Below are 18,342 nucleotides of genomic sequence, written 5' to 3'. Positions count from 1 at the left end.
CCATCCAGCTTTGCCAACAAACCTTCACCCTAACTTGCTATTTCCTTTCTGTTGTCTCTTGGGTTCTGCCAATCATGCTACACTGAGTGCTGATGTTTTGCTATGATCAAAGGGGAACTAAATGGCAACTACTAAAATCCTTTATACTGGTGACCTGATATAGAATTGGAACTCTGAGCTCCAGAGGAAAAAAGGGACAGAGCTACCCAAATGTACCCTATCACATAGCCCAATTGCAAAGTCTTCTAGGGAAAAAAAAAAGTCTAAAGATCCAACTCTGCATATGGATCTGTTCTTGTTCCTTTTGCAGGATAAAAAAACCCATAAGAATGAAAAATATTGTTCAAACTATTAATTTAAACTCAAAAGGATAGGAATGCTGTTATCCTGCTTTTTATAAAGTGCACAGTTCACTTTTGGTACTATATAATATAAATATATATTAACAACAATAAGAATTTTGATTAAAATACTTAGATCAAATTCTCAAGCCTTAGCATAAAAATTCATTTAAAGGAAATAAAAAGAAACAAACGAAAAACCACAAACACCTGCTTAGAGGGTCTACTTGCTAAGTGCAGGGCAGGCTCTTATTTGGTCAACCATCAATGTACCCTTACATCTACAAGGCATCAATACAAGTTATAGAAGTATGGGTATTTGATTAAGAATATAGTGTTATTCCATGAAGTTCCAAACTTATGAATGTTCTGGAGTTACCTAGAGGTTACACATTTTTAGTGTGCACATGAACAACAAAAAACACAGTGCAGTAACTCCTCGCTTAACATTGTAGTTATGTTCCTGAAAAATGCTACTTTAAGCAAAACGATGTTATGTGAACCCAATTTCCCCATAAATAGGGGGTTAATGGGTTAATGCATTGTTGTTAATGTAACCTCACATTCTACAAGGCAGCATGAATGGAGGGAGGGGAGACTGCATGGCAGAGAGAGAAGAAACACACACTCTGTGTGTGTGTGTGAGAAAGAGAGAGAGAGACGCACATTGCCCCCTTAAGTACGTTAACCCCACTCTAAGTACACTGTCTTTTTAAGTAGATCAGCAAGTTGAGACAGCAGCTGCTGCCAGCAAGCTCCCCCCATCCTGAGTTGTGTTGTGCCCCCCCCAACTCTGTGGAGATGGGGTAAAGGAGCAGGGGGCAGGAGCAGCAGGAGGGGGGCACCCTAACTTTAGCACCTCTCCCCCTCCACCCCGCACAGCAAGCAGGAGGCTCCCGGGAGCAGCTCCAAGGCAGAGGGCAGGAGCAACACAGGGCGGTGGGGGGAGGGACAGCTGAACTTCCGGCAATTGATAGCCTGCTGGGCGGCTGTCGCACAGGGAACTTAGAGGAGCTAATACGGGGGCTGCTGGTCCACCCTGGTTCCAAGCCCCCACCAGCTAGCTCCAACGGGCTGCTCTTCCTGCAAGCAGTGGACAAAGCAGGCGGCTGCCAAACAATGTTATAAGGGAGCACTGAACAACTTTAAACGAGCATGTTCCCTAATTAATCAGCAACGTAACAATGAAACAACATTAACTGGGACAACTTTAAGTGAGGAGTTACTGTAAAATTCACCTTACATTTAAAAATAGTAATACAAAGGTATATTATTATTTATGTAGGAGCATTGGTAATCAGAGATATCATCACAGATATAAAATGCAAACAGAGGAGGGTGGTCTAATGGGTAGGGTGCTAGCTTCCTGGAACTCAGGGATCCAGGTTCAATTCAATGCCATGCCACACCCTTCCTGTTTCCTTGGTAAAGTTGTGTGGTCTCTCTGTGCCTCAGTTCTCCATTTGTAAAGTAAATGGAAATAATAGTACTTCCCTCTTTCACAAGTATGTTGTGGGGAGATATACATATTAAAAAACTGTGAGATACTCAGATAATACTGCAGTAATGGGCAATATATCAGCACCTAAGATAGACAGAGGTCTATATTGCAAGGACCTTATCTGTTTATACATATATATTTATTCAACAGATACATTTATACAATTTATAATCTATTTATACAGATAACATGAGTGAATACATTTGTCAAAATGTTACCCTAAGTAACTAAGGAGTCTAAGTCTAATGTTTAAGTGATTTAGGCACTCAGGAACCTAAATCCCATTGATTTTCAATGGTACTTAAATTGCTAAGGGCCTATGTCACTTTTGAAAATGTTACCCTTTATCAACATGCCTGTGTGAGCGCATCACAGACAGCATGTGAAAAAGAACTAGTGGGGCAATAAAATAGGGGGAAGCAAGAGAAAAATCAGTGGGGAGATATAGTTCTGTATATGGATTGTCCAAAATGAGAGTATTTATGTTCTGGTTTCAGCTTTAAGTTTTGGAATTTCCTGATTTTTGGCATGGTTGTTATTTCAGCCATAATGATACATTATTTTTTCCTTTGTCAGAGGTTACACTAGTACTGAATAACATTTTTTAAAAAGACCCAAAAAGTTGACTGTACAAATGCCAAAAACTCAGCCCCATTTACAATACGAGCATCGCATATATATCTTCGCCTTTTGTGTATATTCTTACCTGCCAAAAGGAGATGTGACTGTCTGTGTTGGAATAAGTGGCAAGGTACCGTCCATCAGGAGCGAAAGCCACAGCAGTTATTGGCCCTTTATGGCCATGGATAGTCTAACAAAGAGGAAAACACGTAGTTTAGAAGATTAATTACTCAGCACCATTATGGTGCCACACAGACACAAATTGAACACAAAGCTAACAGAGTGTGTATCTATAGAAATGACTTATAGATATAGGTCATAACTGTCAGTTAAAACTAAGTATAGTGAAGAGATCATAGTCTGGCAAACTGAAAACCAAATATAATTTCATTATTTCATAAATGAGAGGGAATTTAGTGATAGTGTAAGGCCGCACCAGGACAGCCTTGGAGGCAGAAGGCCTCTCTCTCTCTCTGTGTGTTCTCAGAACAGCTGCAGCATGTACAGCAGCGGCTGAAGCTTCCCCATGCCCCATTGTTATACATCAGTCCTAAACTAGGTACAACTTGTAATACAGTCTCTATGCCATCCTTGCCTTCTCTACGGACACTGTTAATTATGCCAATCGTGGTGGTTTTGCATATAAGTAAGTGAACATTTGTCCATTTTCAGGGATTCTGAAGAAATGTTCTGATCGAATAGTAGAAAAAGGTTCAGACTTTCAAAATTACGACCTTAACTAGAAGAAAAGGGAATTATTATTCTCTTGGCTATTTGTAGTAATAGTGCTTAATCTTGGTTTAAAATGTCAGGCATGAGATTCAGAAGCTGACTGTCCAGAAACCTTTGGTGGAACAATTTCAAGCATTTACTTGCCAACCTTCATCTGCTGCGAAGGAGATTAGACCTATACCTGTTACCTATATCCCGTCTACAGCTTTATAGTCACATGATCAGTGGTTCTTTCTTGTTACTCAGCTTCCAAATCTCATGCCTTATGTTTGAAATCTTGGAGAATTTTTCACCTATATCTTGTATATCTTTGGAGAATGCTGAATTCCAATGAATCTGCAGATAATATTTTTGCATAGCTCCCCAACATTCTCTTCCCCTCTGTATAAATATGTAGTATGAAGGATACAGCATCTTTTTGTGACAGCTGGTGTGGAGAAATAATGTGGATTCCCACAGCTATTCAGTAACGATGTCTCCTGCCTATTGCCAGGGGTTCCAGTTGCTGTGTAATGTCAAATTAGGAATTAGATGATAGCAAATTAGGACCACCATTTCCAGTACTACAATCACAGACCCCATCCTGCTTGATTATTATATGTGGACATTAGACTCAGGGCTATGACCTTTGGAGAGGCCCAGAGCATATTGAATACATTTCCTGTTGTCCTAACAATGATTATTTACAAGTTGACTGACATTCTGCCAGCTGGTATACACCTTCAAAGGCGGTGTGGGGGAGGGAAGTCTCTCTCACTGGGTTTCATTTCTGTTAGCCGCAGAAAAAAGAACCACCATATGCAGTTTTCTCTCACTTAAAGAAACGGCAAATGGGACATTGGGGAGAGAAGAGGCAATCAAGAAGCTTTCTCAAATAGGGTGAGGGTTGTTGAATGATTCTCATGTAATCCCAATAGGAACTCCCCTCTCCCCATCCCCCATCACCCCCCCCCCCCGTCTTTCATGATTAGAAGTTAACCTCTTTCTCCCTGATCCTTAACGACATGTACTCTTTAAAAGCCAAACCAAACCATGCCTTTGACCATGACTGGTGCTTATATTTTTTTTCCTATCTTGGGCTGCTGGAGGTAGTTATCACTGCTCTTCAGAGGACCAGAGAACATCAGGAGTGGAGAGGCCCATAGTAAGATGTTGGTAGGTTATTTGCATGAGATCTCCTCTTGGTGCAGTTTTTTTTCTTTGACTTCTGTGTAGCAGAACTGACCTTTCCTCCACCTGCTCTGGAGTCAGTATCCATGAATGGCTTTTGACAATTTATATGGCTCAAAAAGCTTCTTAGATAAGATAAGATAGAATAGGAGTCTATGTTTATCTACCATAATTAAACAAATGTAAATCAGAGGATGCAGAAAGAAAAAAATAATTTAAAATAAAATGAAATAATTAAATTACTGGACCAGATAGAGTCTTTGCACAACATTAACATGACACATTTTTACAGTAGGAGTTTATCATCCCATGGTAGCAGTAATTCAAGGAAAGAACATATGACATGATATATTTAAATCTGAAATGTCACCATAAAATTCACTATAACCATTACTATGACAGCAATCAATATTTTTGAAGCTTACAGACAGTAAGCACACTCCATTCTCTGTTATATGAAACAAGAAAGGTGCTATTTGGAGGAACACGTGATCACATTACAATAACAAATGAGAAAAATGCTCAAGACTAAATTTTCAAACAAGCCCCAGAAACTACACCGACAAAGTTTGACAGTGTGCCACTTTGTATACAGAAAAACCTTCACTTGCACTCAGAATGGGTATTCCTGCTATTACAATACATGTTTTGCCTTGGCACCTATGTGCTTGCTTGAATACCCAAAAGGCACAGGTACGTTTTTAGAAATCACTCCTTCTCAGTAGGTCTCCCATCAGCAAATGAAAATGTATTTGCAGGTCACTGCAAAGGAAAATCTCCATCCTAACAAGTATACAAAAGAGGTTGATTTCAGAGCCAACAAATCACAGAATCACAGATATATAGGGCTGGAAGGATCCTCAAGAGGTCATCTGATCCAGCCTCCTATGCTGAGGCAGGACCAAGTACTCCTAGACGATTCTTGGCAGGTGTTACGAATCATCCACATTCTCTACAAGCAAGTCTTGTCCCCTAACTACTTTCCCTCACAATAAGCCTAGATCCTCTGCAGGAGGAGGAAGGTACTGGGGCCAGTGCAATTTAGTAAAGTCTGAAATTCTCGAAACCTACCTCTCCACTTTATTCACATACCAAGAGGAGAGGAAAATAATCAGGAAAACAGAGTCAGAATTGGGGACGGGAGGAGAGTGTGTGTGTGGGAGCAAATGAAACACATTCTCAATTTGTAACAACTTAAATGTTCTTAACGCAATTGTTTTCGGGGGCCAGAATTTAGAGCCTCAAGGGCCACAGGGTGCACACCGCTGCATTAGACCTGATCTGAGCCTATTTTCCTTGCACAATTAAAACTCCCAGTGACATCACTGAGCATTTTGGATGCTCAAGGGGTGCAGGATCAAGCACAGGACAAAAGGTGCTATAAGAATGAAAAGAACTACATAAGAGCAAGGTATTAATTATTAATTATTATTATTAAGCACTGTGTCTCCAAGTGTTAAATCTCCTAAACTTTGGCCAGAAAAAGACACCCCTGCCCTCTCTCTGTCTCAAATTCAGCAAAGCAATACCAGAGTCCCAACAAGGAATCTATTTTTGTGTAAATTTGTATTTAGGCCATTTTCATATCTAATTGTCCCAAAGACCAGGAGAGATCATTTGAAGCCTCTACAGTCTGTTATGTACATTCTTATTTACAAAAATGATGTAAACCCATCAAATATCCAGAGAGAGCACCAAAACCATTCGAGTCAATGTAAACTTAGGTGTGTGCTTTTCAGTCAACATTTCTGTTTTAAATATTTTGACAATTTCTTTTCAATGTGCTTCAATCTCTCAGCCTATAAAATTGAATTAAATCATTTCAGAAACAAATCCCTCACCAACTTGCAGTTTTTAAATCAAATCAAAGCCATTTGTCAGGTATCTTAACAAAATATGGCTTTAATTGAATTGCTTTTTAAAGTATAATACTTAGGTTAAAAAAATCAGCTTTAAACTGAATGTCTAAAATATTTACTTGGGAGTTTATTGTTAAGTGGGAGTAATAATTCTTTTATGGGCAAACTAACCTGTCAAACTAAGTTATTTTTATTACGTAAATAGTTGCACGGCCTAAACTTTGTTCTACTTTGCTACCTTCCAATAATACAATTTGATATTTTTAATATCTTTTATATTTTTAGTAAAAAATTCTTTTTGCGAATACAGACTAACATGGCTGTTACTCTGAAACCTATATTTTTAGTGAATTTAGTGCTCATACTAAAAAAAATCTACAAATAATGGAAAATGCATATTTAATTAAGTCTTAAAATACATAGGATTTTATATTAGAATTTCAAGTTTCTAATATTTAAAAAGGTATTTAGGCTTAAAAAGTAAAAAAGACTTATGACTGCCAAAAACTACAGTACACATCTCCCAACAAAGCACGTACTTGGCATGTTTTATCACCACTTGCCCTTCTGAAAATGGGAAAGCTCTTGGGACACACAGGCTTGCAGCACTGTTCCTTTCCCACTGATCGACATAATCATTTATGTCCAAACTTGATTAAATTAGCAGCATGCAATTAAAATCTTTTGGACCACTGCCATAAAAAATGTTAATTAAAAGTTCAAACCTTTTGTAGTAGATGAAATGTAAAGGAATTATTTAAAAGGCATAATACTCAACCACTAGTGGTACATAACATTTTTTCACATATACTTTAAACCCGCGGTTCTCAAACTTTAGCAACCCGAGGACCCCCATTTTGATTTAAATTTTTTTGCAGACCCCAAAGCTCCCCACTCAGTACAAGGCCCTGCCTCCACTCCACCCCTTCCCCCAAAGGTCCACCCCTCCCCTGTCTCTTTTTGCCCCCTCCCCTGAGCACGCTCCATTCCCGCTCCTCCCCCTCCCTCTCAGTGCCTCCTGCACACTGGGGAACAGTTGTTCAGTGGCAGGCAGAAGGTACTGGGAGGGAGGGGGTGGAGTTGAGAGAGGGAGGGGGATGAGTTGATCAGTTGGGCCGGCAGACGCCCTGGAGTACCCTCAGGTCCACGGACCACAGTTTGAGAAATGCTGCTTTAAACTATAATCTGTAATCCGCACAGCAGTAGATATACAATTCACAAACAGTTGTAATGAAATATATTTCCTGTAAACCCATACAACCAAAGATCTTTCCAAGGCCTAGTCTGGACTCCTAACTTGGGCAAAACTCAAATGGACTTCAACATTACAATCTCATCCATCATCATCTTCTAGCTAAAGTAAAAACCTATATGCAATTTTTATGTGCATAAGACCCAGAGTCAGGAGCCTTGGATTCTACTCCTGTCCCTGCCACTGACTTGCTGTGTGATCTTCAGCAAGACACAACTCTCCATATCTCAGTTAAATACTTTTTATGTAGCTTTACTTGGGCCAAATTCACAGTGGGGTATTACTTAATATTTTACATTAAGGCAGTGCCTGGAGTTCAAAGCAGAACTGGGGCTCCTTTGTGCTCGATGTTGCACTCTACCTAAAGATCTCACAATCTGAGAAGGCAAGTGACATCAAAAATACTTGGCAAGGCGGATACAGTTTTTAAATATATCTATACACAACTGCAATTTTTTTTTATAATTATGAATACTTAAATCATTATAAATTGACTGATTTCTTATAGGCATCACTGCAAAGTTATTCTTAAGGCGAGATCTGCAGTACAGAATAGTAGCATATGCATCAGTTAGGGGAGGACATTGGACACTCAAGAGCAGGATGGAAGCAGTCATGAAAACGTTTGCCTGAGAAGCTGACAAAGGGTCAGACAAGACAGGCACTGCTGGTAGACAGTAGGAGATTAAACTGGCACAGTAGGAGACAAGAGTAGTCAAATAAAGAGGGGCAGAATTGTGAAGGGTCTTGAAAGGTAGGACAAGAAGTTTGAACTTGGTTCGGTGAAACAAGGGCATCCAGTGAGAGAAAAAGTTAATACAGTAGATAGAACCTCAAAGATATGAAAACCAGAATTACGGACTGACCGGTTAACCGGACATCATGTGAAACCGGGAGTAACCAATCAGGCAGCAGCGGAGACAAAAAAAAAAGAAAAAGCAAACACTGTACAGTACTGTGCCTGTATTGCATCTTAAAGGCAGGCACATCTGGGCTGCTTCCGCCCCCCCCCCACCCCCCAGCACCCACTTACGTCTAGGAGTGAAGACGCTTGAACTGCCAGCCCAAGGCAGCTGGCAGAGCAGGAGCAGCACTGGGGGCTGCACTGCTTTCACCCCGCCTCCCTCCCCCGTCCCGGGGGTGGGGGGAAGCACTATTTTCACCCACCTCCCCCGGCTGGGAGGGGGACAAGGTTGCAGTCTGACCCAGGGAAAGAAGCTGCCTGCAATTAAGCTGTTGGCACTGAGGAGGGAGTTCAGCAGCTGCTGGAACCTGGCTTGGAGCATCAGCTGCTGGGACTGGAGCCTGAACTGCACGTTGTTCACGGTTATGAACATTTCAGAGTCAGGGACAACCTCCATTTCTGAGGTGTCCGTAACTCTGAGGTTCTACCGTATGATCAAAGCAACCTGTAAGGAAGATGATCTTAGCAGTTGCTTTTGTATGGGCAGAATGGAGTGATGGTTCAGGGATCCTGGAGAAGAGGTTACAATGTGTCAGGTGAGAGATTCTGGATTAAAGTTTGCCCATCTAGACAGAAAAAAAGGACATATTTTAGAAGTATTAGGGAAGATTTAGATACAGCCTGAGTATACAGGGCAAGAGAGGATGGTGCTGATGATGGCTCCCAAGTTGCAGCCCTAAGAAACTTCTTCACGTTTGGATGCCTAAATTGATGCAACTAAACCAATATTCAAAAGTGCTGTGCCCAAGTACCTACAGATCTTAATGACTTCAGTGGGAGCGGTAAATGATCAGCGCTTCTGAAAGTTAGGCCACTAAAGGCCTGACCCTGCACCATGTAAGTAAATGGGAGTTTGCTACTGATTTCAATAAACTCAGGCTCAAGCCATTAGGTGGTTAAAAACAGATTTATTTCCTGAGTTTAGGAAAACCTGTTTGAAAAATTTGGCTTAAGTGCCAAAACAACTTAATTTTGAAAATATCTTTTTGCTATTATCGTGCAATAAAAAATACTAGAATTAGAAACGCATAACCGTTTAAACTATTTTCTGAAAAATATGCACAGTATAATTATTGTTTCTGCACTGAAAGTCTCTGTGCGTATCAGGCTAAAACTTGGCATTAAATGGCTACATTATAATCTCCCTATTGAGAACTGGGTTTGTAACATTATAACTTGAATTACAATAGGAAGATGCACCCTATAATTGATGGTGGGAAAGTACAGTAGCTTACATGACAACAGAAAGTAAGATATACTGCACTTACAAGAGGTCGTGTATTAGGAATCTATAGTAATATTTTCTTACTGTACATCACGTACAAGATATGTCGACTTAAGCAAACCCTTGTGCCTTTAATGTAATCACTATTGCTTAATGATAAGGAAAACTAAAAGGCCAATTAATTATAGGATTCAATATTTAGACCATCAAACTCTTTAGCACTTAACAAGCAATTAATATGTGTCAATGAAAAATGTTTTGGTAATACAAAGGTGAAAATCAATAGCACTAGCATACTTGTTGCACTCTTTACCACTGACAATTTATCCAAATAACTACAGTCCTTAAGGGAGCCACATCACTCTGATGTTTTAATTTATGTACTTTCCTAGCTGACATTAATCCTTTAAAACACAGATTTACCTTTTCTGTGGCTTATTCAATGTGCATTTGGCAATGCTCACCCTTTTATTTACTTGTCAGGTAAATAAGCATATCACAAAATCTATGCAGCTCAATCAGAAGTATTTTATTTGAACCAATGTTCTTGCTTTTTAGGCTTGGCTGGCCGGCCGAGGCAATTTTATTGCTATGCTAAAGGCTACCTGGAAGGATGTGTGCCTCTGTTGCTTCCATAAGGAAGTGCATGATAAAATATTTGTTTAGTTTTTTTGCCTTTTGGATTACACTCAAAATGGGTATGTTTTCTGCTTGGAATTAGTTACAGAATGTTATGGAAAAATCTAATATCTGTGCATTTAACAGTGGCACTGGTTCACGGATACCGTTTATTTTGAACAAAAAATACAGTGGGACAAAGTGCAGCTGTGTGTCGTATCCCTCTGCCCAATGAATTGATTTGTTCTTTTTCTAAATGGGGGATGCTCCTGGGAGACTATTTGACTTCTGCACCTGCCTGTGTTGCTGTACTAAAGCACATCATATATGGAAGCTATGAACACCCATTTCAAGGTCTGATATTTCCCAAACTCTACAATAAAGTAAATTGTTCTGTCAAAGGTAAATACCTGTGCTAAGTGTTGAATTCCACTGCAGCAATATTCTAAAGTATTTTATTTTAACCAGCAGTTGAAAAAAGTATTTTAAATACAGAACTGGATATTAATGTAACTACTGCGTTACTGCAGAAACATACATCACATTATGGATATCTATTCCCAAAACCCTGTGGGTGTATGAACAGAAAGGAAATGATATTGCGTTATCAAGGAAAGCAACGTACCCAAATGCATCACACAGAAGTATTATAATCCAAACACATACATAAGAAAAGTCTGGAAACCTAGCCTGAACTGTGCCACCTATGTGCTTTGACCAAATATTAAGCAGGAAGAGATCAGACAGTCCCCCCGTCCCGCAAGAACACATTGTCTACTGCTTGTAGCTTGGGAAGTTAGGCAGTTCCAGGTCTCCACTTCCACCAAAGGAGATAGAGCAAATCAATCCTTGTATAGACTGGTTATTTGCACATTAAAAATGAGAAGACTGTGAAGCCCTCTCATTAACAACCAGCCAGTGACACTGATTTTGGGGGCAAATCCCCTTGAGCAGTCATGTTGATGTGCTCTGCAAGAGCAGCAATATACATCTGGTTTTCAGTGGTACACTAAATAAAACACATTACAATAGCAATGCAGTCTAGGTCACAATGGAATGGCTCATTATACCAAAGTCCATGTCTGGAAGAGTGAGACACAATCTCTTGACATTTTGGTGACGATAAAGGACACTTGACCTCCCTGAGAACCTCAGCTTGCATAAAAACTTAGTTCACTTTGCAGTAAAAAATACCCCCAAATCTAGAGCACACCTAATCAAGAAAGACAGGTTTCCGAGTAGCAGCCATGTTAGTTTGTATTCGCAAAAAGAAAGTACTAGTGGCACCTTAGAGACTAACCAATTTATAACCAATTCAGTGGATCCACTGAATGCATCCGATGAAGTGAGCTGTAGCTCATGAAAGAACGCATCCGATGAAGTGAGCTGTAGCTCACGAAAGCTTATGCTCAAATAAATTGGTTAGTCTCTAAGGTGCCACTAGTACTCCTTTTCTTTTTGCTAATCAATAAAGAAGTCTGAATCAAACAAGCAAGATCCTCTAGATTAGAGGTTCTCAACCTTTGCTACATCATGACCCCATATTATAAAAGAAAAGTTTGGGGAGTTCCCTCTCCCATCTAGCCATAAAGAAAGAAAGGGTGGTGGCGATCCACCTACAGTTGTTTGTAAACCCCTCCGGAGGTCTTGCCATTCTGGTGCACAGCCCATGCATGAGATTTTCCCATACCACACAAGCATACCAAATAATCTTATTTGACATTTCAACCAGCAGTCTCCATTATGTCCCAGCTGAATTTTAATGTGAATGTAAAGCACTGAGAACAGAAACCAAACCATAAAGAGCTTTGAAAGTCAAAACCAATCCTTGGAATTGCACTAAAAATGCATTGGAAAACCAGAGAACCTATGGAGCATAAATACAATATGCTCTTTGTGTGAAACACTGTTAAATAAGCAAACGGATGCGTTTTGTACAAGCTGAAGTTGCTGAGTTATCATCAGGTATAGCCTTATTCAGAGTGCATTGCATTACGGCAATCTGGAGGTGATGAAAGAATGGGCAATGATGGTGATGTCTGTATATGATAGGAAAGGTCACAACTTGTAGCCCCAATTGACTATGAAAACAAATGTTTTGGCTGAAACTGCTATCTGGCCATTCTGAAACAATCCAGGAGCCAACAAGATTCCTAGATGACAGAAAACAAAGATGTATAGGTAAGTGTCAACAGCATACTACAGCCTAAATAAATGATTTCACTATCCCCTCAGAAGCCTCACCCACACATTGCCATTTACATATATAATCAGAAGTGGGTCTAATAATTCCCTTTATTGTTAACTGATGATATGTATTAGAATCAGTATGACAAACAGATCCCCTAATTTAAGATTATCGTCAATGTCATTTACATTGATATGGTGTAAGAGAAAAGAAAGTCACCCAAGATACATTAACTCCTATTCCAGATCACTGTCTTGTAGTCCCCAACTAGAGTTGCTATGGCCAAGAACAGTGCAAATTGCTAGGCCCAGTGCATATTTTTCATCTCTCAGTGGATCATCTGTAGAAGTAGTACACATCTGGGTAATAGAGCTCTTGTAGTGGTCTCTAGCATGCTGAACCTGTTTTATTACCCAATTCCGTGTATTTCTACAGATTTCTGCCAAATTTTCTATAATTTCAGAACACAATTTAATTTACTGGTAACTTATACCCTTACATTTACGTATGATACATACCTACAACTGACTGGTATATCTGGATCTACAAAACATGGTTTAGGAAGTAATCAATATTCCATTATGGAATTGACCTTTGATTTCAAATAGTAGCTTGCTGTAGCTGTGTCTGATTAAGATTAGCCCATAGTCTAAAGATTCCTGTGATCCAGAAGATCTTTACAGATCACTAGTATAGTGTTATAGCACACCCCCACACTAACTTTGCACAGCTTTCTAATTGCAACAACGCTACACTACTAACTTGTAGTGGGTATGATATAGTTATTTTCAATAAATATTTTTACATGTAAAATACTAAAAAATAATCACAAAAACAAAAACAACAACCCCATAAGTATGGTGGATTTTGAGTAATGCAAAACTTAAGAATTCTGTGTTCCAGCTTCCACCAACCTACAGTAGATCTGTTCATCTTTTTTTTCATGCAACTGAAAAGCAATTTACAACTAAGGGCCCTATCTTCAGCTGTATCTACAGCCATCAGCCCTAATTTAAAAATTCACTCTCTGTCTTCAAATCCTTCCTCAAAATTCATTTATTTTGGGTAGTATTCCACTAACACCACAGGTGTCCATCACCACTGCCATTTCTGCACATGATCATGAATGTATTGTAAGCAAAACAAAAAACCCCACAAGACAATGCAACAAAATAACTTGAATGTTCAATACATTAAGTTCCCATGGAAGAAACTTGAGAGGTTCTCTTTTCCCCTTATACCAGCTATAGTTTTGTCTCTCCACAACCATCCCCAGCCCTGGCTCCCCATATTCCCTGTACTGTATTTCCTAAAAAAGGGATTTTGGGGTTTAGGTTTTTAAAATATCTCATCTGGAAAACACTCTTTATCCATGTGCCATTGCAGTATATAAATAATAATAATAATCTGATATAATTAAGTTTGATGTCTTTGTTTTAAGAAAGCTCACTTTCTACAGATATTCTGTTTCTGTCTTCTTTGCTTGTGTCTAGTAAATTCTACCTTTCTGGTTCTCTCACTTGCCTTTCAAAACACATACCAAAGTGTCAAATTTTCTTACAGTGTGTTATGTGCTTAGATACACATTTTATAGTGTGAAATAATTGAAAGTACATATTAAAGTTAAATAGTTTTATGTGTAAAGACAGATGTTAAAACAATTTCTTCAATTTTTGTTGCCATACCAAAAAACAAATTTTTTTCTCAGAAATGTCTAAATGTGAATTCCAAAAATAATTCAAACTCCTTATTCTACAAACATTTATGTTCAGCTATTTTAACATATTTTCACTAAAAAAAGTCTAAATCTAAAGATCTCGTAATTAAACTGGTATGTTCGTTCAAATAATGCTGGCACTTGCAATAAAAATTCAGTACTATACTAGCAAAGAAAAAAGCATATTTGCCTTTTATTTTTTAATTCATTTTCTGCCTGTCCTTCAAATAGCTTTTCAATAATAGCAAGATAAAGTCAAAGCACATGTACTAAAAAAATTAACTTAATAAAACATAACAACTTTTAATCTTCTGGTAATATAATTTTGCATCAACCATTCTGCATCAACAATTACTTATGCGAATCGTATGATTTGACAGCCAGCATACGAGAGCACAAAGTGACCTTGAACAGCAGTGTACAAAAATACATTTATCACTGAAATGGCATGCTGGCTGTCAGTCAATATATGCCTCTCATTTGTTAGGAGGTTCTCCTGCTGTGATTCCCTCATTACAATTTGCTTTTACTTCCTGGGCAAATGACAACCAGAAAATGGGGCCGCTTCTATCTTGACCAAACTTAATCCAGAAAAAAAAATAGATGACAGCTGCAACCAACCAAGTGTTACAGGGTGTTTTACAAAATGTTTCTAAATTGCACTGCTAGATATCCTTAATGCTACAAACTATTAAATAAGATAGCCAAGGAACTAGCCTCATTGTCTCTAAAACCATCACATTTTATTAAGTTATGCATGGTGATCTGCAAAAATCAATCCCGCTTATTTTTCAAACAAACCAGAGGTTTACAAATATTTGATTTACATTCTACTTTAAGAAACATGCCAGGGTTTTGTCAGTTTAAGATACTTTAGACGACATCATCAAAATTCATATAGCAATTAACTCCCCCTATACATATAGAATGGTTATGCCCAGATGACAATATTAATATTTTCATGCATGCAGTTATCTAGATGTTTTTAATACTGCACCCATCATCATATAATCTGAGCACTAGTATGTAATGGATTCTTGCTACTGATGTTTAATCTTCCCACAGCAATTATTGTTTTAAAAGAACTCCAAACAGCTGATTGGTTAAATGGTACGCTATAGTTTATATTTTAAATTATTTTCTTAAAGGTGCAGTATATGCCATACAGGTATGGTCCAGAAAAACAGAAGAAGAAATAAAGCACTTATATGATTTTAAATTTTTTAAAAATATTCTTCTTTTGTAATATGCAAAGTAAAATATAATGAAGTTACATACATATTGTAATAAAGTAATAAAAGGGATATAGAAAATATGCATACAAACAATGAAGATTAATTCAGAAAATGCATAAAATCCACATCATAGGGCAAATTATAACTCTTGAATTTACATGTGCTAACTGCTATAAATCATTGTAAAGTACTGGTTCTTGAACCACAAATCCCATAAAATTGATGTTCAATAGGTGGGATGATGATTGGGTTGATATCCTAGCTCTAGAGAGCACTTTACACAAAGAAAAAACTTTGAACATTTTCCAAAAACATAATGTGGAACAGAATCACCATTTATTAGAAAGACTTTTATCTAACCAACTTTTAACATGCAAATCATATTCTTAATGGGAATAGCTGCATAAGTGCTAGAAATAAATAAAATTAGGAAGCATTAAATAATATTAATTCACTCGAATAATGTGATTCAGATTCATTAAGAGATTACATTACAAAGGAGCATAGAAAACAAATAAAAGGCAAGAGTATGCTATCAAACTAGAGTAGTAACCACTTTTTTGGAAATAGATCTAATTTGATTCTAATTTGAATGGCAATATACCTAGTTAATTAAATAATTTACAGGAAGTTTGGGGGTAAAAATTCTCCCAACCCTATTCTATTTCTCTTTGTTTAAAATAGCTTTGGTAAAGATCAAGAAAGCAATGCACATTTTTTGCCTTGGGAGGCTATTGAATTTTACTATAATTTTGGTACAAATTCGGGGTAGCACTGTATCCGCATTGTGACATAGTATCACATTAGTAATGTCCTAATGTAAGAGGATAACCTCTTTCAGTAACAACAACAACAACAAAAAGATATAATCATATACACTCATAGTATACACATTTTGACAATAACAGCACCACAAGCAAACTCCTCCGCTCCAAAGGAAAAAAAAAAATCCAACAAAAACAGCAAAAGAAACTCATAACTCACTCATATGAAAAAGTTATAATCCTTTGATCTAATCTGACTGGAACAATGTACTGTGATTAAAAGATTCAATAAAATACTTAAAATAAGAATGGAGAACATAGGAAGAAAACTTTTGTTATTAAACTGACTTCTGATGGAGACAACATGGAAGAATTATATAATTTTATCCAAGAATTCTGTAAAAAATTTCCAGTTTTCAAGATATGAACTTTTAAAATGAGCAGCAGTGATACAAGGAAACAGTTCTTTGTTTAAATAACATTATATGGCTTACGATGTCAAAGACAGACATCACAGAATTACTGTAGAATCTCCTTAATTGGAACACTCTTGCGGAGAGTTTAGCATCCCAAAGGAGCAGCTGTGCTGATTAAGAGAAAAAGCTATTACAAAATAAAGTCTGATTAGATTTAATATGAAAAATTACTGTACTGAAAAGCACATGCTATAAATATAGCCTTATTGTGTATAAATACACACACTCTTACCCTTTTTTCCTCTTTATAAAATAAAAATTATTTTAAAATAATTATAAACATTTAAAAGAATTTCCTGCATTTCACTTGCCTTATTTCTTTTAATATCTGGTTAACCTCTGTAACAAAAGACTGGCGTTTACAATTTCACACCTATTTAACAACAGGACTACTCACTGGCGTAAAACAAGAAGAATTTGGCCCTAAACATTAAAGAACACTTTGCCCTTTGGCACTGACAAAGTGTTCTTATGAAGCCAAATTTTGGCTAATGCTCTCCTATTTAAGCAGCAGTCATCGCAATGTGCAATCAGTTCTGAAGGGTAAATCAGTTTCCCAAGAAATGTTCCAATGAATTAACTATTTCTTTTAAACAATGTGTATTTGCTTATGACACCATTTGGACTCAGGGAGCAGTCTGATTGGCTAAAGTTTGTTCTTAAGATCCCACCACAAGGTTAAGGTAACTAGTCACTTGAATGAGGCAGGCAGAAATTGGTCCTGAATATTACTTTATTGTTGTTGAAATGAAATTTCCCCCCAACTTTAATCATAAAAACCTTTTAAGAAAAAATGTAGGGTACATAACTAAAATAGCATCATTTATGTACTTTGAACACTGTAGGGTATTTAACCTTTGACTTCATGAACACCAGTGCACAGGGAACATGCACAAATCAACAGCACTAGCTTTAAACAAAAGCTTTCACTAATGCACACAAAGTAGGGAAAAGCCATCAAAATCACCCTTCCCTACCAGCATCTCGGGGTTCTGGGGCTTAATTATCTGCTCAGAGGCTTTTTGTGCCCTGAGCATTCTGCCCATGGCCCCGGAGAAAACACGCTATGTCATAGTTTGTTTCAGAGTAGCAGCCATGTTAGTCTGTATCCGCAAAACGATTCACACTTTGCTCCCTGCTCCCACTCTAAGAACCTTTGGCTTGATTCCCAGGCCTTTACCAAGCTTGTACTCAAATTCTAATCCTTTACCATTCTTCCTTCCTTGACCATGCTCTTCTTTCCACTTTCACCATTCTCTTCCAAGAGGTACAGCATTAGACATGAGGGGGCTGAAACTTTCAAAGCCACTACAAAGAATTGGAAGCCCATTTCCCATTAACTTTAAGCAACCTTGAAAATCTCAACCTAGGAGCTCAATCTTGAATTCATACTTTTGTATACTCCCATTTATAATCTCACTGGTGTTTTATGTGGAAGATTGTAAACCAGGCTTTTAGACCTTTTTGCAGGTATTCGTGTTGCTTTATAAATTCTAAGCTTTAAGTCCAACACAGACATGTGTAACTGAATGGAAACAGCAATAGTAGGGGACTATGTACAGTAATAAGCATATGTAAATATCTAATTCTTTGCAGGATTCGGGCCTGGAATTGCTGCTAGAATGCTTGATTAGGAGCGATATGAGCAAAAATTCTCAAAAGGTGTTTTGATAGGGTGT

General features: G+C 37.9%; 1 protein-coding gene across 4 annotated transcripts in view; it reads right to left on the bottom strand.

The window, feature by feature from the left end:
• WDR7 (WD repeat domain 7) overlaps window positions 1–18,342 on the bottom strand; it is a 385,156-nt gene that overhangs the window by 7,305 nt on the left and 359,509 nt on the right. For all 4 annotated transcript variants that reach the window (XM_084629121.1, XM_084629122.1, XM_084629120.1 and 1 more), the window contains one exon: window positions 2,549–2,653. In XM_084629121.1, the coding sequence (XP_084485247.1) occupies window positions 2,549–2,653 (105 nt within the window). The remainder of the gene's footprint in view (window positions 1–2,548; window positions 2,654–18,342) is intronic.

This window comes from Lepidochelys olivacea, assembly GCF_965140295.1.
Source record: "Lepidochelys olivacea isolate rLepOli2 genome assembly, chromosome: 5".
Lineage (NCBI taxonomy): Eukaryota > Metazoa > Chordata > Testudines > Cheloniidae > Lepidochelys > Lepidochelys olivacea.
This window is presented reverse-complemented; position numbering and strand designations above follow the sequence as displayed.